The sequence below is a fragment of the Musca domestica genome, unplaced genomic scaffold, assembly GCF_030504385.1.
Source record: "Musca domestica strain aabys unplaced genomic scaffold, Musca_domestica.polishedcontigs.V.1.1 13, whole genome shotgun sequence".
Classification (NCBI taxonomy): domain Eukaryota; kingdom Metazoa; phylum Arthropoda; class Insecta; order Diptera; family Muscidae; genus Musca; species Musca domestica.
This window is the reverse complement of record NW_026712172.1, coordinates 16,491,250-16,517,822: the sequence shown is the minus strand read 5'-3', so window position 1 is coordinate 16,517,822 and position 26,573 is coordinate 16,491,250. Positions and strand designations below refer to the sequence as shown.

The window sequence follows — 26,573 nt, the reverse complement described above, 5'->3', positions numbered from 1 at the left end:
TGACAGCAGTCTGAAGTTGGTTGCAGTTTTTTCATCTCACCCTGTATATATTTTTTGTAATTTTTCTTTCTTATTTAATAAAATGTAATAAAATCCATGTTCGACTTCTTGTAAACATATTTTTAAAATATCCATGCCTTGGGCGGAACATAAAAAATGTGTTTTTTTTTTTTTTCTTAAAAATACACTTTTGAAGTGCCATGGAAATTTTTAGACAAGGAATACTTGATGAAAAGATAGATGACATGCTTTTTTCTAAATTTATCGCAAATTCGCCAAGAATAATCCATCCATTTAGGGGTGGGACCCTCTTCAAAATGACAATTAAAGAAAAATACATATTATTTTTTTGATTAAATTAAGTTAATCTAATCTGAATTGTCTTTCTTTTTAAAAAAAAAAACAAGAGCTAAGTTTTGATCGATACATGTGTCCATTTCTTCTACCAAACTATCTAATCGTCAAGTTTTTTTTTTCAAATGTGCATTATATATTTAAAACACTTTCCAGCCTACATTTTGCGATTAGTCTTTCGTAAAAGTTTCCAAAGATGAGAACATTGACGTTGGGAATATTTTGCCTGCTCGCTGGCCTGGGTAAATAGAAAAACATTTTGAAATCCAAATCAACAAAAAGGAAAGCTAAAGTACCTTGTTTCCTTTTCCCTTAAGTTGCTGTGAGTTGTTCCCCCCTGCGCAGCAGCAGTGAGGATTTAATTGAAAATCGTGCCACTGGCAATGTCAAGTTTTATCTTTACACCAAAAGTAATCCCAGTACGGGCCAGCAACTTTTCATAAATAATGAAGATTCGGTGAAAAAATCCAATTTCGATAAGTCCCGAGCCACAAGGTGAGTTCAAGTTAGAAATTGTAAATTACTTGATTTATTTTTCCCTCTCCTCTCCAGAATTATTATTCACGGCTGGGGTGGTTCCTATACCTCCACTCCCAATAAGCCCATACGTGAAGCCTATCTATCCAAGGATAATTATAATATCATATCCGTTGATTGGAATGAATATGCAAAATTAAATTATGTTTCCGCCCGGGCCAAGGTTCCGTTGGTGGGCGAGGATGTGGCCGAATTTATTGATTTTCTAAATGCAAAATTTGCCATGAGCTTTGGTAATTTGGTGGTGATTGGCCATAGTTTGGGTGCCCATGTGGCCGGCTATGCTGGCAAAAACGTGAAACGTGGTAAATTGGAAGCCATTGTTGGCTTAGATCCTGCCTATCCCCTGTACAGCTACGATAGCCCGACCACACGTTTGGCTTCAACTGATGCCAAATATGTGCAGACCATACAGACGAACGGCAACGTAAAGGGTTTCCTTAAACCCATTGGCACAGCTTCATTCTATCCCAACTGGGGTCGTGTGCAACCTGGCTGCGGCACTGATTTGGATGGTGTCTGCTCCCACGGTCGTTGTGTCAGCTATTATGCCGAGGCCATTAAGGGTTATTCTTTTGCTCCCGTCTATAAATGTCAAAGCTATGATAATATTTTGGATAAGACCGGTTGTAATGTTGTCGATAGCAGTGCCCAAATCGGAGATCCAATGCAGGTTAAGCGTGTTAATGGCATTTTCTATTTTAAGACGAATAGTGCGGCGCCATTTGGACAACTGTAAAATATCGTTTTTGGGAATAAATAAAAATGCAAAAACTAAATAAATGAAATGATAACAGAATAAGCGTTGAATTAAATACTTAAGCGTTTACGACAATATTTATTTAAAAACAATGAAAAGTGTAATTTTTAAGCTATCATCTTTTTGACAAAAACTGGTTTAAACAGCTCACGAATTTTGTTTGACAGTCAAACATCTTTAGTTCGGTCTATGATCAACGTTTTCCAAGTCATTGAATGTTGTTCTCAAAGTGAGTGCTCTATTAAGAAATGGCATTGTTGTGTGCTTTTTTGCCCAGTTGGATAGCACTCAGCTGCGGAAAGGTAATTTTTAACTACCTCAACTGCCTTCCTGATTGTCAGAATTTCTGCCTTGAATAGGCTGTTGTTATTAAGCATATACGAGTTCTTAATGGTTGGATATTCGCAGTAGACTCCCACACCAGTGTCTTTCTCCATCTTATAGTCTTCTACTGTTTTTATAAAACAATTGTTGAAACAAACTGAATTAAAAGCAAACATACATTTCTACTTACACTTGCATCTCCTCCGTCCATTGGCACTTGGCGATGTCGTCGTCGTTGCTAGTTTCCGAGTTCTTTATTCTTTCATGATTTTCATTTTAAACTCCTTTAGAGTTTCACTAGGTTTTATTTCACTCTGTCCTCGCTGAAGCCTTTTGTTAAGATTCTTCTTTGTATCTTTGAAAATATGCCGCAGTGATTTATTTTCACCCTACTCATCACTATCGGAATGATGAAAATTTTCATAATCTGAATCTATCTTTGGAATTTTTAATTCCTCCCTAAAAATTATGGCATTCATTTCCATCATTTTACCACATCTTCTTCTTTTTCAAGATTAGTAACCTCTTCAAAATGCCAATGAAATGAAAAATACATTTTTCTTTTTGATTTATGTTAATTTAATCTTATCTGAATTGTCTATCAAATGGACAAGAGGTAAGTTTTGATCGATACATATGTCCATTTGTTCTTCATAACTATCTAATCGCCAAGTATTTTAAATATATTTTATTTAAAACACATTCCAATCTACACTTTGCGATTAGTCTTTGAGAAAATTTCTAAAGATGAGGACATTGACGTTGGGAGTATTTTGTCTGCTTGCTAGCTTGGGTAAATATGAAAATTGGAAATATTAGAAGAAAAAAAATTTAATGCACCTTGTCTATTTAGTTGCTGTAAGTTGTTCCCCCCTGCGCAGCAGCAGTGTCGATTTGATTGAAAATCGCGCAACTGGTAACGTCAAGTTTTATCTTTACACTCAAAATAATCCCAGCACGGGTCAGCAACTGTTCATAAATAATGAAGATTCGGTGAAAAAATCCAATTTTGAGAAAACCAGGCCCACAAGGTGAGCTAAAAATTAAAAAGATTAAATTGAAAATAGTTTAATTTTCCCTCTCCTCTTCAGAATTATTATTCACGGCTGGGGTGGTTCGTATACCTCCAGCCCCAATAAGCCCATACGTGAAGCCTACTTAACCAAGGATAATTATAATATCATATCCGTTGATTGGAATGAATATGCAAAATTGAATTATATTTCTGCCCGGGCCAAGGTTCCGTTGGTGGGTGAGGATGTAGCCGAATTTATTGATTTTTTAAATGAGAAATTTGCCATGAGCTTTGGTAATTTAGTGGTGATTGGTCATAGTTTGGGTGCCCATGTGGCCGGCTATACTGGCAAAAATGTCAAACGTGGTAAATTGGAAGCCATTGTTGGTTTAGATCCTGCATTTCCACTGTATAGCTACGATAAACCTGCCACGCGTTTGGCTTCAACTGATGCCAAATATGTACAAACCATACAGACGAATGGCAATGTGAAAGGTTTCCTTAAACCCATTGGCACAGCTTCATTCTATCCCAATTGGGGTCGTCTACAACCTGGGTGTGGCACTGATTTGGATGGCAGCTGTTCCCATGGTCGTTGTGTGAGTTATTATGCCGAGGCCATTAGGGGATATTCGTTTGCTCCCGTCTATAAATGTGAAAGCTATGATAATATTTTGGACAAGGACGGTTGTAATGTTGTCGATAGCAGTGCCCAAATCGGTGATCCCATGCAGGTGAAGCGTGTCAATGGCATTTTCTATTTTAAGACTAACAGTGAGGCACCATTTGGCCATTTAAAAGATCGTTCTTAAGCATATATAAGTGTAAATACAAAATAAATTAAATAAAAAATAAAAACATTTATTTTTTTTACAAAATATTTGCTCCAAAAATGTATATTTAATGAACTTCTTTTATTTTATAAAATCTACATTTATTTCAGATGAAATTTCATGTAACTGTAGTTTTTCCGCTAAGATAATTTTTTCCACGGCTGTATCACCTTTTCATATTACATCACGTGTTTCCTTTCTTTCCCTTATCGATCCCATTCATCCTTCGTAAAATATAAATGTCTATACAAAATTTCCAATTTCCTAGATTTGTTCTTTAAAAATATTTAAAAAATCAAGGTCTTCTAGCTCTTGATAATAATTTTTGAAATCCACATCGCTTTAATAGAGTTTTTATTGCGTCGCCGCTTAATAAGTAGACAAATACCAAAGTCACCAGTCTTGTCAAGATGATTAACTACCCCAGCTGCTTTCCTGATTGACATAATATCTGCCTGAAAGTGCGATGGTGCTGTTAGCTTTATACAAGTTCTTAAAGGAAGGATAATCCCAATAGACTCCAGCACCAGTGCTATTCTCCATCTAAGAGGATAGAGGAGGTACTGCTGATACTAATCAGTGTTATAAACAAATTATTGAAATAATTAATATTAAAAGCAGGTATACATTTCCACTTACACTGTCCATTGGTCATTCGCAATGTCGTCTTCGTTTCTAGTTTCAAAAATGATTGTTAGTTTAAAGTTTTTTGGTCGTTTCATGTGGATATCATGTTTTTCAATTATATTTGGAGGTTCTGCTGACATTGTCTGCAGACAGTTTTGGCTTCGAGCTAAAATTTTGATTTTTCGCGGACTTTTGCTTCCTTGCAGTTTTACAAAAATTTCTAACAACGATTTATTTTCATCCAAATCATCTTCACCTTCGGCCTTTTCAAAAGATGACATTGGATTATTTTCATAGGGGACATTTTCTTGTTCTTTGTCTTTTTCAAATTTTTCTCCAATTTTTTTGATTCTTCTACCTATCTTTTTATGAAGAACTATCAAAAAAGAGTTATTATTCAAATCATAATAATCATCATGATGAGTGCACATACTTAAATCATTATGTTCTATTTGAATCTCATCTATACACTCTTCAAAACTCTACTCCTGAATGGGGTCATCGGGAGGATATTCCTCAATTTTAACATTTAAATTATTAATTGATGTTGACACCGGCTCACAAGTTCACCCAGCTAATTACTTTTTTCGAACAGTGTTAAATGTTGGCTCTCGAGGAGATACTAATAAATTCGCCACATTTAGCATTATCGTAAGTTTGAAATTTAGCAATAGATTTGGGATGTAACATCCTTTTCTGCAAAACAAAAAGGGAGAGTATGAGTTTTTGCAAAATTTGAGATTGAGAAGTTCCAAATGGATATTCCAAATAAATCTTTCAGTAAAATGTAAGAATAAAGATTCTTATAATTTTTTTTGATAATTTTCAATTAAAATAATGAAAAGACAGGTCATTCATCTTTCGCGCTTTTTGACTCATTTTAAAAATGAACAAAAAATATCAAATAATTGAAAACAACATTTTGCCTATAATTTTAAATAATTCTGACAGGAAGCGGATATAGCTTCAGGGCTGTATTTCTGTAGTTTCACGAAGCTGTTCCACCTCCTTATTGTACCATGGTTTGAAATAATACGAATTCCCAAGCTGTCTAATATTTTAAAGCAACGCCGTTAGCATCTTTATTTTAAAGCAATGCCGTTTGAATCTATTTGCTTAATGACATTTCTCGCACATCAAAAAATAAATAAATGACTATAAACAAATAAATTATTATTAAAAATGTATGTTAATTTAATGTTAACAAATTAATGTTTAATAAAATCCTATTCAATATACACCATCAAGTGCATAAAGAGCTCAATAAATTGCAAAAACCCATGCCGCAAATTTTATTCATTGACGCCGTCGTCTTTTCTCCCTTGCTTATTTCTCACCCAAGGAAAAAATTAAATTAATTAAAAAACAAAAATAACAATAAATAATGGTTAAATCATGTAATAATAAATGTGGAGAAGTTTATTATCGAACCATTCCCGAATTTGGGTTAAGTATTTCCTGCGTCATTTGTGATGACAGCATATCTTTCGAGGAATTCTCGGAGCATTTTCAGAGCTTGCACTTACCCAAGAAAGAGGTGAATAATATAGGTCAAGGCCCGATTATAATTAAAAAAGAGGCCGGAATTTTGAATGAAGATGAAAAAATTATTTTACACGAAGAATTCTTTGCTGAGCCCGTAAATCCTGTGGATCCTTTATCAGGCGATGGAAAAAATGAGACTTGCGGCAATTTAAGTAACGAAGATGATAATGATGATAAACCTTTACAGTATATTATTAATAGAAGCAAAGCTGTTAGAAATCAAAAAGATTTGGATTCCAAACATGAAGATGGACAGGGAGAAACAAAAGTTTTTACAAACAATGATAATTCCCAGGAAGACGACGACGATGACTATGAATGGCCAGATGAGACGGATGTTCATGACAATAATGTAGGTAATTATAATTTTAAAAATTTACTTTAATAACGTATTTCTTCTTCTCTTTAGGATGGTGATACGAAAGGTGAGCCTCTGAAAGATCTCCCCTTTAAATGCCAGCTATGTCCCCGTTCTTATGCCATAAAACGTTCTTTGCAAAAGCACAAGCATAGTGCCCACAATCCGAATAAAGCAAAACGTAAAGCAGCCACCAAACTGCAATACAAATGTGAAGAATGTGAAGAGGTTTTTCGAACAGAGGCTATGTTAAGAAATCATAAATATAAACATACGGGAATATTTTGTGATATATGTCAAAAACCCTTTCGTCAAATTGGAACTATGCTGCAGCACAAAATACGCCACACGGGCATTAAGCAACACAAATGCGACAAATGTCCCAGGGAGTTCTTTACGGACAAGGAACTAAAATCTCATATGATAAGTCATGTTGGCATGCCGTTTGTTTGTGAATTGTGTGGCAAGCGTTGCAGAGATCGTGGTGTTTTGACAGCCCATATGCGTCGCCATACCGGCGAGAGGCCAGCTAAATGTAGCGTATGTGGTAAATGTTTCTTTTCGGCATATGATTTGAGTATACATGCCGTGGGTCATTCGAATGAACGACCATATCCGTGTGAAATATGTACTTCAAGGTTTGGTACAAAGAAAGCATTACGTGTTCATCGGCGTATACATGCCAAAAAACAAACCGGAGGATCAGGAGAGGAATTTCCCAATGAGAAACTTATGATAGTTAATCAAGAGACTGGATCTGTGGATATTAAAATCACCATTTGATAATGTTGACATAGATTTAAATGATGTAGTTTAGCTTATAAATTATAAGTTGCTTATCTTTATTTTTTTTTAAAGCATAACAAAACGATTTTCTTTATAAATGCTTGTGGCTAGTGGAATTCTTGTTTCTAAAATAGTCTGGGCAATTCCCACTTTTGCCACCATAAGGTAGGGGAGATTAAAACTCCCCACAATCTATTTAAAATAATTCCCTTGAGAAAAAAACAATGTTACTCGTACTTGCTTACATTACGTTCACATTTAATATCCATGAAGAGATACACTTCTGCCGACAGAATTTCAACTGGTACCAGCACCATGTATAAGCATATGCTTTTTCAAATTTCCCGCTTGCGTAAATGTCTTGCCGCATATACTGCAAACATGTTTCCTCTCTTCCGCTGGCAAATGGGTGCGCTTGTGTATACGCAACGCTTTGCGTAGACGAAATCTTGCATCACATATATCACATGAGAATGGTCGTTCGTCGGAATGTGTAACGGAGTGAATATTCAAATCATGTATGGAAAAGAAGCATTTGCCACACACTGGACATTTGGCTGGTCTCTCGCCCGTGTGACGTCGCATGTGAGCCGAACGTACTCCACCATCCCTACATCGTTTTCCGCATATCTCACACACGTGTGGATAGATGCGTGTATGCGATATCATGTGAGCTTTCAACTCTTTGGCGGTGAAAAACTCCTTTGGACATTCCTCACATTTATGCTCCTTAATACCGGTGTGACGTATCCGATGACGTCGCATATTGCCCATCTGAGAAAATTTTTGACCGCAGATATCACATACAATGCCGGTATGTTTTTTCAAATTGTGGGCCTTGAGATCACGTTCATTACGGAATTTTTCCTTGCATTCCACACACTGATGTTTATAACTCAACTTTCTCTTGTACATTTTGATGTTGTGCATTGCGGTGACATGACTACACAGTAATTCAGTGGACGAAAACGTTTCTGCACATAAGGGGCATGGTAAATTGACCTTCTTGGTGTTCGACTGCAAAGAAATTCAATAAAAAAAATAAAAATTGGAAAATTTGTGAAGAAAAAGTTAGGTTATGAAGAATTATTTTTTAACACAAAACAATGATCACATACTAATCAAAAAATCATATTCCCATCTAAAAATTGCATTAAAATCTTTCAATAGTCTTTCAAATCCCTACATCAAATGTAATTCAATAAAAAAAATAATAATTGGAAAATTGTAATGAAAAAGTTAGGTTATGAAGAATTATTTTTAACACAAAAAAGGATTACATACTAATCAAAAAAATCATGTTCACATCTAAACATTGCATTAAAATCTTTCAATAGTCCTTCAAATCCCTAGGGATAATAAATACATAACCTAACCTCAATTACAAAAAAAAACAAAGCATTTTTTAAAAATTTAGTGGGAAAAAAATAAATATGAAGCAAAAAGCCTTTATATTGAAATCATATTAATACAGGGTGAGATAAAAAATACTGCAACAAAGTCTAAAAATGTCGGAAATAGCATCAAATTTTAGAATAAATTTAGATTTGTTCGAATTGGTCACCTTTGGCACGAATTATGGCCTTCAAACGTCCAGTAAAACCGTCACACGCTGCCCGAATGTTGTTCTGCGGTATTTTGGCCCATTCCCGGCTAAGCGCTTGCTTGAGGTGATCGACACTTTGGTATATTTTAGTGCCAACCTTGCTTTCCAAAATACTCCAGGCAAAATAGTCCAACGGATTGGTATCCGGAGATTTTGGTGGTCATTGTGCGCTGGAAATGAAGCGAGGAACCTCATTTTGTAACCATTCTTGTGTGGCGCGTGCTGAGTGCAATGGTGCTGAGTCCTGTTGGAATGTCCAAGGTCTGCGGCCAAAATGTTTGTGTGCCCAAGGCTTTAATAAACCCTCCAGAATATTTTCGCGATAATATTCGGCATTTATTCTGATGCCACGGTCGATTAATACGAGCGGAGAGCGACCATCGGCTGTTATGGCGGGGCCCACACCATCGCCATGGCCGGCGTTTAAGTTCTGATGGCCAACCGAAGGTGTACATTACCAGCTGACCTTTTTGGCAAGTAAAAACGATCATTTTGTTTGACTACAAACTGCTGAACAACGAATGTTTTTCTCATCGGAGAAAACCAAATTCGGCAGTTCACCACTTTCGGCCAAGCAAAGCAACTCTTTAGCTCTTTTGAGCCCATTTTCTTTCTGTTGTGGTGTAAGTTCTTGCACTTTTTAAAATTTCAATGGCTTTACCCCGTGCTTATTTTTCAATATTTGTCGAATGGAATATTGCGATATGTCCAGCTCACGAGCCATTTTTCGGCCACAGCGACGCGGGCTTTGATCAAGTCGCTTCTTTACTTTTCGAACCGCTGCATTTCTGCTGATGTTGCTGTTTTCTTCCGTCCACTTCCTTGACATCGGGTATCACGGTAACGAGCGATGGTACGAGACACAAAAATTTATTCACATTTAAATGCTGGAGTGCTCTAACGATAGCCACTTTTGGTTTTCCAGCCAAATATAAAGAAATCACACCATCACACGCTTGAATTCCATCACGAATAACTTTTTTTCTGGAAAATTCTCACCAAAATGCTGCTTTTATGCGCTTGTAAACAATATAATGAGCTGTCACCGGAATAACTTTAACAGCTGTCGGACGAATGGCTTAGAAATGACAGCAGTCTGAAGTTGGTTACAGTTTTTTGATCTCACCCTGTACTTTTGGTAATTTACAAAATTTGTCGGTAAGTTAGCCACGAAATCAAAGTACTCGGTAAGACCTACCCATAGATACCAATGTTATCAACTTTAACTTCACTTTTATATAAAAAAAATAAGTTAGAGAATGGAATAATTAAAAAAATGTAAAGTACAAAACCTAACCTCAATGTTAAAAACAAAAGCAAATTTCTTTGAAAAAAAAATGAATTTGAAGGGTGGAAATACAAAAAACGCATATTTGGCTGGCTTCTTCGTGGATGAACAAAGGAGTTTTAGGTTGACTCAGTTCGATTTTGGCCCTAGGCTCCTTTGTTTCCGAAGAAGCCAGACGATGACTTAAGCCAGCCAGATAAGCGCTTTATCTATTCCCACCTTTAAGGCTTTTTGCTTCAAATTCATTTTTAGTTCAAAGAAATTTTGAAAAATGCTTTGTTTTTAACATTGAGGTTAGGTTTAGTACTTTTAATTTTTTACTTGGCCAAATATGCGCTTTATGTATTTCCACCCTAACAATGAAATCATATTTATGGTCTGATTTCTTTTTCTTGTTTCAAAATGTACACAGAAATAATATTCTACTATAATATAATTACACCTAAGTCTGTTTTTACACGGTAGATTGGTTCCAGAAGAAGCCGTGTAAAAAAAAAACGTGTAAAAAAGACATTGGTCTTATACAGAAATGGGTGATTTATTCCTAATCTCTAAAACCTATTAAAATTAGTGAAAAACAAGAATTTATAAGAACAAGAATTCATGAAATCACCGATTGCTTAATTGCAATTTCATTTTTTTATAGTTCTTATTGTGGCTTCATTTAAAGCGAACGTTTTACCAAGAGCAGTTGAGCCTTCTCCATTTCGAAGGCAATCTAAAATTTTAATCTTGGTTTCCAAAGAAATTGCCTTCTCTTTTAGTTTTTTATCTGACATTTCCTTTTAGGGATACATAAAATATTTAACAAAATTAAAAAACATAAATAACTGAATAAATACAAAATATTTTTTGGCTTACCTTTTATCTTAATGCGTTAAAATTAAATTTAAATTTAAAAATTTAAGTACATAACATTTCAAATCGTGCTAAATGGAATAAAATCGTGTAAATAAATTAAAAATATTCAATTTTCAAACCGTGTTATATCAAAACCGTGTACAAAAAGACCGTGTAAAAACAGACTTAGGTGTATTACTATTTCATAAAAAATTTTACAATTAATTCAATAACTTCCCTTTATTAGTAGCCCGATTTCATAGATTCACTTACTTTACGCTACGAAATAAAAATTCGCCTTCGTTTATTCAAATCAAAAATTCAATTTACATTTTATTTACATTCAATGCGCCTCCTTAGAATTACCTAAACTCCTTGGGCATTTGGCATAACATTGACGACATTGTCCGGTGAACCTTCAAACACCGTTGGAACATACGATTCCTCCGTGTTCGATTCATTCTTCGATTCTTCGCTGTTGTTGGTCTTTTCCTGAATATTACCATGTCGGCGCATGTGTATCCTTAGATGACCCGACTGGACAAATGTCTTGTCACAAATATTACATGAAAACTGTGGTGGCAAATGTATGAGTTTATGGACCCTCAAGGTTTTCTTTAGCTGAAATCTTGAGCCACATATTTCACAGGAAAATGGCCGCTCTGTTGTGTGCATAACAGAGTGGGTATTCAAATCGTGCACTGAGAAAAATCGTTTACCACAAACATCACATTTCGCCGGTCTTTCACCTGTATGGCGACGCATGTGGGCCGACAGATCACCACCATCACGACACCTGCGACCACATATCTCACAGATATAAGGTAATATTCCGGTGTGGCAAATGGTATGGGATTTCAATTCTTTGCTGGTATAAAATTCCTTGGGACATTCTTTGCATTTGAATGCCTTAATGCCACTGTGGCGCACACGATGTCGCCGCATATTGCCAGCCTGTGCAAACATTTTGCCACAGATATCGCAGGATATGCCCAAATGTTCTCGCAATTTGTGGCCCTTGAGATCACGCTGGGTTCGAAACATTTGTTCGCATTCATCGCATTTGTATTTGTAGTTCACTTTGCGGGATAGGACTTTGATTTTATGCCTCAACGACATGTGTTTGTTGAGAAATTTTAGAGCTTTGAAGGTGCGCCGGCAGATGCGACAGCTTAGTACTTCCTTGCTATCAATTATCTGCAAGAGAAGAGACAAGATGGAATGTGACCAAAAAAAAAACTATGGGAAATAAAGTAAGCGAACCTATGACTTTAAAAACAAAGCAAGAGTGTTTGAAGGTTCTGTGAAATATATATTCAATTTATTGTTTGGTTTTGAAAAAACATCGGGCTACTAAGGAAGGAAATTGAATTGAAAATGTGTTTCAAAAGGATATATTCTATAATAAAAATCAATTTAAAATCTTACTTCTAAATTCGGTTCATTTTCCACAAGACTATCATCCAACCAATCGGTGTCTTCTTCGGCTCCATCGTTATCCTCCACCGCAGACTGATTGTCGTTGTGATGAACTTGTTTGTTTGCCACACCATCATCCTTTGGCATTGGCATCATTCCCATGAATTCCATTTGCACTGTTTCAGTTGTGGACATAGCTGCCCTAAAGCCTCTTTTTCTCTCCTTGTGTTCACTGTTGGGTAGCATTGTTATGATCGATGATGCATTTTCCAATTCCTTTTGATGTTTCAGCTTGTGTGCCCTTAGATCACGTTCGATTCGAAACACTTGATCACATTCGTCACATTTATGTTTGTAGTTGACTTTTCGCGATAGGATTTTAATTTGATGCGCTGCAAACATATGTTTGTTGTGTAGTTTTATGGTGGTATATTTGCGGTGGCAAATATGGCAGGATAATTCATTTTGTTGCTGTTGTTGTTGCGTATGTTTGCCCTAAAAGATGGGAAGAAATTGAAAAATGTAGTAGTTGAGAGGGTGAGATGAAAAAAACTACAACCAACTTCAGACTGCTGTTATTTCTAAGCCACTCGTGCGACTGCTGTTAAAATTATTACAGTGACAGCTCATTATATTGTTTACAAGCGTACAAATGTATTTTGGTGAGAATTTTCCCGGAAAAAAAGTTATTCGTGATGGAATTCAGGCATGATTTCTTTATATTTGGCTGGAAAACCACAAGTGGCTATCGTTGGAGTACTCTAGCATTTAAATATGAATAAAGCTTTTGTGTCTCGTACCATCTCTCGTTAGCGTGATACTGGTAGCGTAGCCCGACGTCAAGGAAGTGGGCGGAAGAAAACAACAACATCAGAGAAAATTTGTTCGAAAAGTAAAGAAGCGACTTGATCGAAACCCGCTTCGCAGTAGCCGGAAAATGGCTCGTGAGCTGAACATATCCCAATATTCCATTCGGCAAACATTGAAAAATGAGCTCGGAAGTGCAAGAACTTACACCACAACTCAAAAGAGCTAAAGAGTTGCTTCGCTTGGCTGAAAGTGGTCAACTGCCGAATTTGGGTTTCTTCGATGAGAAAACATTTGTTGTCCAGCAGTTTGTAAACAAACAAAATGATCGTTTTTACTTGCCCAGGAGGTCAGCTGAAAATGTGCACCTTCGGTTGGCCACCAGAACTCAAGCGCCGGCCATGGTGATGGTGTGGGCCACCATAACAGCCGATGGTCGCTCTCCCTTCGTATTAATTGACCGTGGCATCAAAATAAATGCCGAATATTATCGGGAAAATATTCCGGAGGGAGCCCTGGGCACGCAAATATTTTGGCCGCAGACCTTGGACATATTCCAACAGGACTCACACCATCGCAACACTCAGCACGCGCCACCCAAGAATGGTTACAAAATGAGGTTCCTCGCTTCATTTCCAGCGCACAATGGCCACTAAAGTCTCCAGATACCAATCCTTTGGACTATTGTGTCTGTAGTATTACCAGCGCACAGTGGCCACCAAAATCTCCGGATACCAATCCGTTGGACTATAGTGTCTGGAGTATTTTGGAAGGCAAGGTTGACACTAAAAAATACCAAAGTGTCGATCACCTCAAGCAAGCGTTTCGCCGGGCTAAATGGACTAATATACCGCAGAGCAACATTCGGGCAGCGTGTGAAGGTTTCATTGGCCGTCTGAAGGCCATAATTCGTGGCAAAGGTGGCCAATTCGAACAAATCAAAATTTAATGCTAAAATGTGATGCTATTTCCGACATTTTTGCTTTCATTCAATAACTTAAAAAAATGTAAAAATTAAGGCGTTTGACTTTGTTTTTTATCTCACCCTGTGGAGTTTTCTTGGGAAAATTTGTTGAAGATCTAAAATAAGTTATTAACACCCGGAGGTCTTTAAAAAAAGTTTCTAAAAATTGATGAGAGTTTAAAACAAAATTTTGTTTCTAATTATCTTTTTAACATTCTCATTATATTCACCGTCTTAGCTCTTGGTTTTGACTGCTCCTCCTCCTCCCCCTCCTGTTTATTATTTTCAGGATTTTTGTTTAACATTTCCAATGGATTTTCTTCACCTTCCTGCACAACTGCTTCGTTGTTGATTGAATTTTGAAACTCCTCTGTTGTATTAAAATTATCCTCCTCTATCTCCTCTCGCTTCGCTTCTCCACCATAATTGTAGTCTGATTTTAAATTATGATTACATTTCAATGTGTGTGCTCTTAAATCACGCGGCGCCCTAAAGGCTTTCTCACATCCATCACAATGATATTTGTAATTGACTTTTCGGGAATATAATTTAATGTTGTGCGAATAGTACATGTGTTTGTTGTAGTTTTTCAACGATGTATATTGGCGGTGACAGATTTCACAAGAACGCTGCTCGGTGGTCTTTGCTTTCGTCTGGAAAAAAAACAGATTGGATTAATTTTAATTTGGATTTTGAACAGATCTATATAGTATCGTGTACATAATAGCATGGATATGGACGGAATATCTCATGGAATTTAGTCTTCCTATAGAATATCTTGTGAGAATTGTCATCCCAAGTAGTCCTGTCCTTCATTAATGAAAGTGTTGATTTTCATCACAACTAGAAATCGGAAAATTAAAAAGAGCAGAGACAAGGCAAATACCCGGCAAGGCAAAATGTATATTTCAACTCATGAAAACATGAAAACAATTGATTCAAATGAAAACAAAAAAATCAGTTTCCATTTTCCCAAATTCCACAAACGCCGAAGATTGCATTAGGGAAATACTGAGTGAGCGAAGAAGAAGATATATGAATGAGCTAACAGTTTCTTGGAGTCTTTCCAACCTAAACTTTAAATCTGATACTAAACAAGTAACTATTTTCCAAGGAAACTTTTTATAATAAATTCTTAAAACAAATGGATACAAACTTCTAGAATATATATAAATAAACCAGATTAAATATTAATTTTAAATTACAAAACTAAAATTAAATATTTATTACAAAATTTAACATTTGTACAAAACTTTTATGTATCTTGAATTAAGAGACCAGCGGACATGGTGGCCACATCATTTGCACCATCATTTTTAACAACAATTACAGCAGATTCTTGTATTTCTTTATTTGCAATGACGTTCTCAGTTTTCTCCATGGCAGTATCATGTCTAATCATGTGCGTTTTTAAACTACCCGCTTGCGCAAATGCTTTCCCACATATCTGGCAAATGTGTTTACGCGCTTCTGTGTGTATTCTTTTATGGATACGTAAAGCTTTCTTTCGTTGAAATGTAGCCGAGCATATGTCACATTTAAATGGCCTTTCGTTGGTATGAGCCACGGCATGGACATTCAAATCGTGAAATGAGAAAAAACTCTTCATGCAAACATTACATTTTGCTGGCCGTTCGCCAGTATGTCGACGCATGTGGGCCGTTAAGACACCACGATCACGACAACGTTTTCCACATATCTCACAAATCCACGGCATGAGACCAGTGTGACAAATCATATGCGATAGTAGTTCTTTTTTGGTATAGAAATCTTTAGAACATTCGCGGCATTTATGGGCTTTGATGCCATCATGACGCATTCGATGTCGTCTCATATTTCCCACTTGGGTAAATGTCTTGCCGCATATATCACAAAAAATGCCAGTGTGTTGAAATCTATGGGCACCCATTTCACGTTCTGAACGAAAAACTTTATCACATTCATTGCATTTATATTCATCCGCCGGTTTTTTGCCACTTCTTTTTCGTTTTCTCTTAGCAGCTGTTCCATTGGGATTATGTACCAGACGGTTGTGTTTTTCTAAACTCTGTTTGCTACGATATGATCGCTGACATATCAGACAGGGATGTGGAAGTTCAATATCTGAGTCGTTAGAGCTTTCCTCCGACTGAAATTATATTGAAAATGAAAAAGATAGATAAATTTGAACAAAATGAAAAACATATTTGTCAAGATCTTACTCAGCAAATGTGGAAAAACTTAGTAGCACAATGTAAATAAATTAGCAAATTAATTAAAAGGGAGGAAACACTCTGACCAAAAACGTTTCATTGAAGTTTTTTCGTTGAAAACAGTCCGGGATTTCGATCTACAGACTATTATTAAATCCTCAATTCAATACAATATGAAAATAGATTTTTAAGAAAATCATGTTTTTTCGTCAAAGTCTGGGAACAATCTATCGAATTTTTTGAAAATTTTCCGCTCAATTGATTTTCCTCATCTACAAATTGAGCCCTACAATGTGAGCTACCTTTACTCATTCATTAAATACCATACGGCAGTTGTATAAGCAACAACCCTAGTGAAAATATGGACCCTTTACAATTTTTATCTAAACAAATTTTCAAAATATCATTATATAAATTTGAAAACAGCTTTTTAATCTATATTTACCCTGGTATTCGCCTTTTTGTCCCGTTTCTCCAGCCAATCATCATCGTTATCATCATCTCCATTGCCATCATCATCACTATAATTTTTCGAAATATCCAGCTCATTATTAGCATTATCTACTGCCAACGATATTGATAGCTCCACCAGTTGGCTTGATGTCTCAAGACTTGAATTAACCTCCTGCTTTGGTAATTTATCACATCTCCGTTTCTTTGTAACCTTTTGTTCGTGGGATTTTTTGCTTTCATGCAGAATTTCCAGCAATGATCTATCTTCATCTAGATACTCTTCATTGTCACTAGCTTCACGGTCACAAATACTCTGAAGTGCCGGCACTTCAACCAAATTTCCTTTGGATAATTCTTCTTTAATCGGGTCATCAGGTGGATCCTCTTCAAATTTAATTTCCACCACATCACATGACCGGGAATTGGTTACCAAATCTTGCAGGCTATAGCTCTCCTCGGCCAGTGTTAAGTGCTGCGACTCAAAGTGTAATGCATACTTGTCCAAGCTTATTTTTTGGTCACACAGAATGCAAGTAACATTGAATACGGCTGGCGGCGAGGAGACACAGAATATTTCACCACATTTGACATTTTCATACGTTGGTAATTGGCCAATTGCTTTCAACATGTTTTAGGCAAACTTTTTTGCGGACTTTATGTGTTTTGGAAAACCTCTTTCATTTGCGTGCAAATGAAATTGCAAACTATTGCGCGTGGAAAACAAAAATGAAAGACGTCCCCAACGAAAGAAATAAGAAAACAAAAAGGAATGCCCGATAAAAAAGAAAGATAAAGCAAAATCCCCGAGGGACCTATGTTGTTTACGAATGAGACATGAGGAAATCGAACCCCTGGACACATTCATTAAATGAACCGTGGGAGTAAGTTCCTTCAACTCGAGGAAGAAATTGGCCGGCTTTAGGTCGTCATTTTGACGCCGTTACACACTAAATGCGAAATGAATGAGTATTTTTACCGTGTGAATTCAGTTCAGTAAAAACAATATACAATCCAGCATCACTCTTGTGCCGCCATAAAAACTAACGCCGTTATCAGATTTTTACGTCGGCAATATACTTACTGCAAACTCTGATGTCGGTCTGTTACTGTTATCGGCGGCAAAGCTTATAGGAATTACAGGGTGAGATAAAAAAGTGCAACAAAGTCAAATACCATAATTTTTACATTTTTTTTAAATATCATTAAATGAAAGCAAAAAATGTCGAAAATAGCATTATATTTTAGAATAAGTTTAGAATTGTTCGAATTGCTCACCTTTGGCACGGATATGACCTTCAAACGGCCAATGAAACCGCAACACGCTGCCCGAATGTTGCTCTGCTGTGTTATTTTGCCTGCACTTGCTTGAGGTGATCGACACTTTGGTATTTTTTAGTGCCAACCTTGCTTTCCAAAATACTATAGAGACAATAGTCCAACGGACTGGTATCCGGACATTTTGGTGGCCATTGTACGCTGGAAAAGAAGCGAGGAACCTCATTTTGTAACCATTCTTGGGTGGCGCGTGCGATAGTGTTGAGTTCTGTTGGAATGTCCAAGGTCTGCGGTCAAAATGTTTGTGCACCCAAGGCTTTAATGCACCCTCCAGAATGTTTTCGGCATCTATTCTGATGCCACGGTAGATTAATACGAGCGGAGAGCGACCATCGCCTGTTATGGCGGCCCACACCTTCACCATGGCCGGCACTTTAGGTCTGTTGGCCAACCGAAGGTGCACATTTCCAGCTGAGTCTATTTTCTTTCTGTTGCGGTGTAAGTTCTAGCACTTTTTGGAATTTCAATGGCTTTACCCCGAGCTCATTTTTCAACATTTGCTGAATAGAATATTACGATAAGTTCAGCTCACGAGCCATTTTTCGGCCACTGCGATACGGGTTTCGATCAAGTCGCTTCTTTACTTTTCGAACTGCTGCATTTCTGCTGGTGTTGTTGTGTTCTTCCGTCCACTTCCATGACGTCGGGCTAAGCTACCGGTATCACGGTAACGGGCGATGGTACGAGACCCAAAAGACTTATTCACATTTAAATGCTGGAGTGCTATAGCGATAGTCAATTGTGGTTTTCCAGCCAAATATAAATATATCACGCTTGGATTCCATCACGAATAACTTTTTTTCTGGAAAATTCTCACCAAAATGTTTTTGTACGCTTGTAAACAATATAATAAGCTGTCACTTTAATAATCTTAACAGCTGTCGGACGAGTGGCTTAGATATGACAACAGTCTGAAGTTGGTTGCAGTTTTTCCATCTCACCCTGTATATGTTTCCAAGAAACGACAATATGGCACTAGTTTTTCAATTTTTTAGTTAAAAAATATTCCTATACACGAGAGCCTATCAAAACTTGAAGGCAAATGAAAAGAGCACAAACATATTTTGATCTGTTTTACTAAGGTCTATTCATTGCCTACATAAGGTCGGCTAGTAAGCTTATATGAAATGAAAATTGCTATCAAAAACATAATTGTGTCCATGGCTCAAAAAGAAAGGTTGCTCAACTTCAAAGATTATATGTTAATCACTCACATTGAATATCAACATTATCAAAGGAAAGAAGAAGACTCAGTCAAGATTACTTCACTTTAAAACTTAATTGTGATTTAAAATTCAAAGAGGATCAAATCACAATAGTGCAAAACTATGGCCTTGTCAAATCACAATAAGGTCGGCCAGTAAACCCATCTGAAAACTAGGTTTGCTGTCATGATTGTGATTTAAAACTCAAGAAGAGTAAAATCACAGTGGTTTAACAACCACTACTGTCGAAATAGTCGTCTTGTTGGGAACGTTTTTTATTTAGATGTTGCAGGGCTCATTTGCTCTCTGCCCGCCTAGAATAGAAAAAGAAGATGGACGGACTCAATCCACCAACAAGAAGGCTAAGGGTTTTGGAATTGAACATACTGGAGGAATAAATATAAGATATGTGAAAAAGTATTTATTAAACACTATTCAAAAATGGAAAATAAAGGAAACTTTTGCGAAATCTTCGACTATCAAAGTAACGAACAGGAAAGCACAAACCCGGACAACATAGATTGTGGAACAATTACTTACAATAGCAAAACGCGCATATTGCAATTTATTTGTTTGTTTTGTAAGATAAACTATGAAAATATTGAATATTTTTGTCAGCACTTAAGCGAACATATTGATGATACGATCCCTGAAGACGTCGAAGAAGATCTTATAGAATACTCGGACTTTGATGAAATCGCTGGCGAAATCTACGAAGAACGGGAAGAGCAGCCCCTTGTGTCAAAAGATGATAATTTCTTATATAAATTAGAGAACGATGCAAGTAGTGTCATCTCTACTGTTGAATCGTTGGATAATAATGCCACTAAATCAGCATCGGAAGACTTGGAGCAAAGTGATTCCAATGACCATACTATGGAAGTTACTGAAGCAACATCCGATGAGTTATCCTCTTGGGATCGTCAAATTCCGTGTTATGCCTCAAGTGTGCCCGAGAGCGAGAAGTCGAAAATTGTTTCAACGGGCAAGACATTTGAGGAATGTTTTCTAAAAGAGACTAACATTGAAAAGATCCGTACGGAAGGAATTGTCATAGAAAAAGAACCACCAGTTAGATACCCACATAAGGTCAGTAGTTTTTCAAAAAGTGTTCAAATTTATTCCTAAAATTGCATTTCCAGAACAAATTCGCCAAGGAACTATTACGCCCGAAACCTAAACGGAAAAAAGTCACTACGGTAAAAGTTATTGCTGTAAAAAATCGTATTTCCGAAATATATGAACGCATAAAAAGTGAACAAACAAAATCACAACAGATACTGTCTTCCAATGGTTATCTAAATCAAAGTCATTCAACGGAGTCATTGAATTGTTCGGTCGAGGAACAAGATATCCAAGACAGTTTTGGCGATGACAAAAACAATGGAAACAGGAAACTAGTTGGGGAAACCCTCATTACGCTTATACCGGAAGGTGCTAAAATACCCAACGCTTTGCCATCACCAGCGGACGGACTTTCGAAAAGTATAAATATAACGACTTTGAGAAAGGGCGCTCCCAAAGAAGACCATCAGCCGAGTACATCTAAAAATAAAGATTCTCATGATACGAGACCCATTTGTCCAGCATGTGGAAAAATATTTCGCAGTCATTTTAGCTTGACAATACACAAACGTATTCATTATTTAGAATCGGACAGTTCCGTAAAGTTGGCCCTAGCCTGTCCGGATTGTAACCAATTATTTAACAAGCTGACTCAGCTAAAGCAGCACATTGAATCTGTCCACTATCCAGATGGCTTTGTTTGTAAAATTTGCAATCGCAAATTGAACAGCCTTAGTCTTCTCGAACGTCACATGATAAAGGTTCACTTGGATCGTCCCTTTAACTGTCAGCAATGTGGTAAAAATTTCTCGGATCCCGTAACGTTTGAGGAACATGTGATATCTCATAATTCCCATAAAGTACATAAATGTCGTATTTGTGGTCGTAAATACTCCACGGAGTTCTTTTTAATGGAACACATGCGCAATCACAAGGAGCAGATACGCCAGACATGTGTTGTCTGTGGTAAGGTTACCCTGCGCATAACACAGCACATGAAAATTCATACTCCCCGCCCAAAAAGACTGCTAAGCTGTTCGGTGTGCGGTAAAGTTTTCAATTTCAGTTCGGGGCTTAGTCATCATTTTAAAATTATGCACAAATTGCCAAGGCCTCCACCGAAAATGAAAAAAGATAACCCCTCCGCAAATGGGACAACAAAAAGGAGAAGGAAACCTCGTGCTCAGAAGAACGCCGAAGATAATATAAATATTATAACAGATACCTATAACAACACAGGGCAGATAATTGAAGAACCATCCGAAATACCAGATGAAGTATATAACGATGAAGATTTATCCGCCATAAAGGAATCATCACGTCATACTGATCATATTGATGAAGATGAAAATCCGACACATTTCAATCATTTGCTGGATCATGAAACCGGTTGCCATCCGAGTTTCGATCCGGAAGAAGTAAATCACAAGGAAGAAGAGGCAAAACGTGTCATTGTCGAACTCATACAGAATTCTTCTTATCCCTCATTTTTCCCTGACAATTTATCCTGTGTTTTAGAGGTAACCCCGCCTATAGCTGCTCGAGAAGAAACCATATCGGCAGTTAATAGTATAGTTCATGATTGTTAGTTGTAAGTGTTTTAAAGAAAGGACATTCACAAAACCTTATTCAATTTTTTGCCAAAGTAAAAATGCTACTCACAAAATCGGAGAAAATGTTTTTATTTTAAAACTACAATAATAATATATTCTATAAGAAACTCACCACGAATTTCATGCTTTTGTGCCTCGAATAATTCGTAATTTTCGGGATCGCTTTTTTTGCTATGTTAGCGCACATATTAATCTTTTTAATAAAGAAACATTGTGAGAAATTTTTGAAATCTTGATGGCAATTCTTCTAGAAGAAGTATTATAATTCTTTTTAATTGTAAACGTCATTCTTACTTGTTTTTTTAACTTACCTTTAAGTAAAATAATAGATTCTTGCAGGTTCTGAAACAAGGCTATTATATTACCATCCCAATATCTAATATTCAATTGTAGCTTTTTCGTAGTTGCATGGTAGAAAAATACAGGTATTAGATGCATCAACGCTTGGGAGCATTGATATGTCAAAAATTTTTAATTTTTTTTTAAAATGTAAGTAGATTTTTATATGTTTTCTTATACGACGTCATTTTGAGGTTATTTTAATATGCATTTTTCAACAATTTTTACAAATTTAAATAATTTTTCATTCAGCATTTTAAAATTCCAAAATTGGTTTGACAGTTCATTGTCCCAGCAGCTGCGTCGATGCGTCTACCTATATTCTTCTACCATGCGTAGTTGTGTGTATAGAGCTTTTTAAAGCCCTTTAAACCGAATAGATGCTGCTGTTTCCGATACAAATCTAATAACTTTGCACACTAATATGATATGTGGCCATCCATCTAAAGCCTTGTTTTCTCTCTCTCTCTCAGTGAACAAAACATTTGTTTGCGAAACTCATTTCGATCTTTAGAACCCTTTAGACCAATTTCTTTTCCTATCTTTTAGAACCCTTTTCCTGGGATTTGTTTTGATTTCGATATTTATTATTTTTTCTTCGGCCTTCTGTTTCTCCTTGTTTCTTATTGGTTTACTCCATTTTCTTGTTTGAACTTCTTGGCTTGAGTGGCGTCGCGGAAATAGCAAGACATCCTTCTCGGCTTGGAGACATATTAAGGGAATAAAATGTTAAAAGTCCTTCCACCCATCATAGGCAATCGAGCTAAAGCGAAATGCGGCGAAATTTACTTTCATAACTCCACCGAATTCACCATTTTATGTGTGTGTGGTCTGAAACATTTTGTTTTCGATGACTTCCTGTTGCACATCCAGAATGTCCACTTTGAAAACGACTTACTCAAAACGGAATCCTTTAGCAGTAAAGATGACACCAAATACCCAGGAGTGGAGATAAAATCGGAAGGTGAAATAAATATACCACCCTATGACCAATTGCATGAGGAAGAAATATGGGATAGCCAGGCATTAATTGGTGGAGAAGAAGATTTCCTTTCAGGTAATGATCACAACATCGATGGAGATGATGCGGATTCCGAAGAGGATAGTTGTGAGGAGGAATTTATATCGGTATTAAAAAAACCAAACAAAACCAAGGCGAGAGAAATGAAAAAAATTAAAAGTGATATTGAAGACGACGAAGAGGACGAAGATCATAGTTCGGATGAAGATTTTAAACCACCAGTAAGTAAGATCATCCCTTTTCAAAGCGAATGTATTTATAAAAACTAATTTCTTTTAGTTGGACGGCGAAGCGGCCACAACGGAGGCATGTGTGGAATGTGAACTTTGTTGCAAATCCTTTCGCAATGCTAGACTTTTGAGGGCACACACAAAACGAGTACATGATGAAAGTGGTATTAAGAAAGAAGTTCCGGAAGCGAAGGAGCATAAATGTTCAGAATGTAACGAAGTGTTTAACAAAAGAAAGCATTTGGACCAACACATCATCGAAATCCATGGCGGTTTTAAATGCTCGATGTGTGGGTTGCGCTACAAACAACGGCATCAGCTCAAAAGGCATGAAAAGACGCACAGTGCGGAGAAAAATTTCACTTGCCATGTTGAGGGTTGTGGGAAAAGTTTTGCGGAAAAATACTATCTGCGGCGCCACATAGATGTCCATAGAACCGATCGAAGTTTTGTGTGCGATTTTGAAAACTGTGGAAAAGCTTTTCACACAATGCGTCGTTTGCGAGCCCATCAAAAAATCCACACTAAACCGAAAAATCTCATCTGTGATGCCTGTGGCTATACATGCCGGGAAAACGAAACGTTGCGGGTACATCAGCGATCGCATACTGGCGAGAAACCCTATGCCTGTGAGGTATGTCAGAAGCGTTTCGTGTCCAGTTCGGCACTGGGTGAACATATGGCCTCCCATTCGACGGAAAGACCGCATATTTGCAAAGTTTGCAATGCCTCATTTGCCCGACAAAAGGCACTCTATCATCACAGTTTTCTGCATTCGGATGTTAAAAAATTCAAATGTAAAATTTGTGGTAGTGCCTATAAGCAGGCATCCGGTTTAGCTGGTCATATGCGTAAGCATAGGGAGGAAGGCATGATGTCAATGGTACCTGATAGAAGTAATATAGTGCCGGCCGCACCAACTGTGGTACCACCAACGTCGTCGTCTTTGAGGGTAGCCTATGTTCCACCAACGTATCAATTTAATGCGTTTTAGTTAGTAATTAAAGACCCACAATTAATTTAGTGTAAATAGTTAAGCAATAGTGTTACATAAAATAATAAACTAAATTTTTAGCGATTTAAAAAACCGTTCGAACTATATCAAAGATCACGATTCAAAACAACATGAGAGTCCTGTCACGCAGTTAATTCTAAACACCTTATCAAGTCTTCCTAATTTTCCTTCCCAGTGTTTGTGCCAATTTAAAACGAAATGTGGAGCGATTGTTTGTTTCCCCAATAATATCCTTATATCCACAATTTTTTTTCGGTTTACGAACACAATACATCTTAATTTATGTGGAAAATCGCCAATATGTGCATTACTGTTTGAGAAAATAAACAATCTCGTTCCTTTGCTCATTCAGTGAACATTACAGCTGTTTCATTGACTATCCCCTTATCCAAACGGTTAATCGGGGTTTTTGTTTTGATTTTTTTGTTTATACCCAAATTTACGCTTTGTTTCTCATTTCTAGCTCTCCAGTTTTTTCGAGCTGACAAACTATCGAGAAATTTTCGATATTTTACATCGATGGTTTGTCACCTCTAAATCAAAACAATTAGCTTCAAAATGCTAAAAAATTGTTTTTTACCCGTAAATTACAATAAACCAGGACAGTTATGCGGTGAAATATTCTATCAAAACTTTGACGAGTTCATATTCAACTGTAAATTGTGCAAAATAAAAATATTCGATTACTTTGATTTTGTAAAACATCTGAAAAATTCCCATGCCAATGAGTTATCAGACATCAGGAAGAACGAGGGAACAGCATCATGGAAAAATGAAGAAACGGAAGATGTTGAGTATATTTTAAAATGCAATTCCAGCGTTTCTTCCAACACTGCTGACCAAGTAGATGCTTTAACGAAGGAATTTAAGGTGGAGCAAGAGTTCATTATCGATGATGCTTATAATAATAATGAAGCGGACGACGATGATTATATGCCAGACGAGGAAGAAGAGAGATATTCTCTTCACTCGGATCCGGAGGAAGAGGATGAACCCAAAAGTATAATAAGAAATACCAATGTACCAAAAGAATTTCCCTGTGAGTCTTGTGAAAAGATATTTGTGACCAAACATCGTTTGCACTTGCACATGAAAATGGTTCATATGAGGGAAAGACCGTACAAGTGCGACTACTGTGATAAGTCCTTTTTCGAGAACAGTTCTCTGCAGAATCACATTGGCCAACATACCGGCTACAATTGTCCGACATGCAACAAAACCTTCTCAACCAAACGTAATTTAAAGCGCCACACATATTTGCACATAGAAACCAAGGAATTTGTGTGTTCCGTGGATAATTGCGGCAAAGCGTTCTCCAACAAAATTCTCCTAAAGGAACATGGACGTGCCCACAAGAGGGATATATTCATCTGCGAGGAATGTGGCTATAAGTGTCGCCAGCGAGAGTCGCTCATAGTACACAAACGAAGTCACACGGGTGAGAAACCATTCGGTTGCGAATTGTGCGACCGTAGATTTGGATCAAAACCCTTGTTGAAGGAACACATGGCGACCCACGAAACCGAGCGTAATCACATATGTGATGTCTGTGGCAAAAGTTTTAATCGGCCGAAGGCACTGTATCATCATAAGCACTTGCATTTGGGCATTAAGAAATATGTGTGTAAAGTTTGTGGCCAGGCGTATGCTCAGGCAGCAGGTCTATCGGCACATACGCGTAAGCATCGGGAGGATGCGGGACTATTTCCAAATGTACTCTCTAATCCGTTAAATGTAAATACTATTTTTAATAATATGTAAGCTGTTGAATAAAGAAGTTAAGTAAGTGTATTAAGGAGTGTTTTTTATTTCAATACTTTCTAACTTCCACTTTAATGTAATTAATGTAATTTTGCACAAGTCATTCCTTTGTCCCAAGGAAGATTTGACAACGATTTTTTGAGGGAAATATATCAAGTACAGCACAAAAATACCTTTCCCAAATTTTATCGAGATTTGTTCAGATTTGGATATAGCTCCCATATATATCTTCATCCGATTTTGATTTCATTGTGCACCAAACGTGTCATATTTGCCCAAAT

General features: G+C 36.9%; 6 protein-coding genes and 1 long non-coding RNA gene across 9 annotated transcripts; 5 read left to right on the top strand and 2 right to left on the bottom strand.

Annotated features, from left to right (window-relative positions):
• Positions 1–440: 440 nt before the first annotated feature.
• LOC101892112 (phospholipase A1) lies at positions 441–1,647 on the top strand. Its single transcript, XM_005185505.4, has 3 exons — positions 441–596; positions 672–849; positions 907–1,647. Exons 1-3 carry the CDS (start codon positions 551–553, stop codon positions 1,628–1,630), a joined length of 948 nt encoding a protein of 315 aa, XP_005185562.2. The 5' UTR covers positions 441–550; the 3' UTR covers positions 1,631–1,647.
• An 892-nt stretch (positions 1,648–2,539) lies between these two features.
• LOC101897541 (phospholipase A1-like) lies at positions 2,540–3,832 on the top strand. Its single transcript, XM_059118699.1, has 3 exons — positions 2,540–2,768; positions 2,829–3,006; positions 3,067–3,832. Exons 1-3 carry the CDS (start codon positions 2,723–2,725, stop codon positions 3,800–3,802), a joined length of 960 nt encoding a protein of 319 aa, XP_058974682.1. The 5' UTR covers positions 2,540–2,722; the 3' UTR covers positions 3,803–3,832.
• A 3-nt stretch (positions 3,833–3,835) lies between these two features.
• Positions 3,836–4,799, bottom strand: LOC131800857 (uncharacterized). Its single transcript, XR_009341612.1, has 2 exons — positions 4,463–4,799; positions 3,836–4,395 (listed from the first exon to the last, which is right to left on the bottom strand). It is a non-coding gene; the product is annotated as an uncharacterized LOC131800857 (long non-coding RNA).
• An 824-nt stretch (positions 4,800–5,623) lies between these two features.
• Positions 5,624–7,265, top strand: LOC101892450 (zinc finger protein 99). The gene is made up of 2 exons (XM_005185507.4): positions 5,624–6,347; positions 6,405–7,265. The coding sequence occupies exons 1-2, from the start codon at positions 5,835–5,837 to the stop codon at positions 7,134–7,136; spliced, it is 1,245 nt and encodes a 414-aa protein (XP_005185564.2). The 5' UTR covers positions 5,624–5,834; the 3' UTR covers positions 7,137–7,265.
• A 108-nt stretch (positions 7,266–7,373) lies between these two features.
• LOC101892625 (zinc finger protein 431) lies at positions 7,374–17,654 on the bottom strand. 3 transcript variants are annotated; one of them, XM_059118694.1, is made up of 5 exons: positions 16,701–17,654; positions 14,294–14,716; positions 12,302–12,787; positions 11,240–12,070; positions 8,039–8,156 (listed from the first exon to the last, which is right to left on the bottom strand). In XM_059118694.1, the coding sequence occupies exons 1-4, from the start codon at positions 17,334–17,336 to the stop codon at positions 11,240–11,242; spliced, it is 2,376 nt and encodes a 791-aa protein (XP_058974677.1). In that variant the 5' UTR covers positions 17,337–17,654; the 3' UTR covers positions 8,039–8,156. The 3 variants fall into 3 exon arrangements, with proteins under 3 accessions (XP_058974678.1, XP_058974677.1, XP_058974676.1); XM_059118695.1 differs by lacking the exon at positions 11,240–12,070 and having other exon boundaries at positions 7,374–8,156; positions 16,701–17,653; XM_059118693.1 differs by lacking the exon at positions 8,039–8,156 and having other exon boundaries at positions 11,147–12,070; positions 16,701–17,653.
• A 1,752-nt stretch (positions 17,655–19,406) lies between these two features.
• LOC101892801 (RE1-silencing transcription factor) lies at positions 19,407–21,989 on the top strand. The gene is made up of 2 exons (XM_005185509.4): positions 19,407–20,337; positions 20,391–21,989. Exons 1-2 carry the CDS (start codon positions 19,690–19,692, stop codon positions 21,900–21,902), a joined length of 2,160 nt encoding a protein of 719 aa, XP_005185566.2. The 5' UTR covers positions 19,407–19,689; the 3' UTR covers positions 21,903–21,989.
• Positions 21,990–22,738: 749 nt separating this feature from the next.
• LOC101889589 (zinc finger protein 569) lies at positions 22,739–26,322 on the top strand. Its single transcript, XM_059118747.1, has 4 exons — positions 22,739–23,507; positions 23,566–24,509; positions 24,884–24,936; positions 25,067–26,322. Exons 1-4 carry the CDS (start codon positions 22,992–22,994, stop codon positions 26,290–26,292), a joined length of 2,739 nt encoding a protein of 912 aa, XP_058974730.1. The 5' UTR covers positions 22,739–22,991; the 3' UTR covers positions 26,293–26,322.
• Positions 26,323–26,573: the final 251 nt, after the last annotated feature.

What these genes read in the sequence shown, in the direction of transcription:
- LOC101897541 (XM_059118699.1), top strand. Translation starts at nt 2,723, where the DNA reads ATGAGGACATTGACGTTGGGAGTATTTTGTCTGCTTGCTAGCTTGG. An exon ending in TTGTCTGCTTGCTAGCTTGG is followed by an intron (nt 2,769 to 2,828) that starts GTAAATATGAAA and finishes TTGTCTATTTAG; the next exon opens with TTGCTGTAAGTTGTTCCCCC. An exon ending in GAGAAAACCAGGCCCACAAG is followed by an intron (nt 3,007 to 3,066) that starts GTGAGCTAAAAA and finishes TCTCCTCTTCAG; the next exon opens with AATTATTATTCACGGCTGGG.
- LOC101892625 (XM_059118694.1), bottom strand. Translation starts at nt 17,336, where the DNA reads ATGTTGAAAGCAATTGGCCAATTACCAACGTATGAAAATGTCAAATGT. An exon ending in CAAAACCAAGAGCTAAGACG is followed by an intron (nt 12,788 to 14,293) that starts GTGAATATAATG and finishes CCCATCTTTTAG; the next exon opens with GGCAAACATACGCAACAACA. An exon ending in AAAATGAACCGAATTTAGAA is followed by an intron (nt 12,071 to 12,301) that starts GTAAGATTTTAA and finishes CTTCTCTTGCAG; the next exon opens with ATAATTGATAGCAAGGAAGT.
- LOC101892450 (XM_005185507.4), top strand. Translation starts at nt 5,835, where the DNA reads ATGGTTAAATCATGTAATAATAAATGTGGAGAAGTTTATTATCGAACC. An exon ending in CGGATGTTCATGACAATAAT is followed by an intron (nt 6,348 to 6,404) that starts GTAGGTAATTAT and finishes TCTTCTCTTTAG; the next exon opens with GATGGTGATACGAAAGGTGA.
- LOC101892112 (XM_005185505.4), top strand. Translation starts at nt 551, where the DNA reads ATGAGAACATTGACGTTGGGAATATTTTGCCTGCTCGCTGGCCTGG. An exon ending in TTGCCTGCTCGCTGGCCTGG is followed by an intron (nt 597 to 671) that starts GTAAATAGAAAA and finishes TTTTCCCTTAAG; the next exon opens with TTGCTGTGAGTTGTTCCCCC. An exon ending in GATAAGTCCCGAGCCACAAG is followed by an intron (nt 850 to 906) that starts GTGAGTTCAAGT and finishes TCTCCTCTCCAG; the next exon opens with AATTATTATTCACGGCTGGG.
- LOC101892801 (XM_005185509.4), top strand. Translation starts at nt 19,690, where the DNA reads ATGGAAAATAAAGGAAACTTTTGCGAAATCTTCGACTATCAAAGTAAC. An exon ending in CAGTTAGATACCCACATAAG is followed by an intron (nt 20,338 to 20,390) that starts GTCAGTAGTTTT and finishes TTGCATTTCCAG; the next exon opens with AACAAATTCGCCAAGGAACT.
- LOC101889589 (XM_059118747.1), top strand. Translation starts at nt 22,992, where the DNA reads ATGTTAAAAGTCCTTCCACCCATCATAGGCAATCGAGCTAAAGCGAAA. An exon ending in ATGAAGATTTTAAACCACCA is followed by an intron (nt 23,508 to 23,565) that starts GTAAGTAAGATC and finishes AATTTCTTTTAG; the next exon opens with TTGGACGGCGAAGCGGCCAC. An exon ending in TATCAATTTAATGCGTTTTA is followed by an intron (nt 24,510 to 24,883) that starts GTTAGTAATTAA and finishes TTGCTCATTCAG; the next exon opens with TGAACATTACAGCTGTTTCA.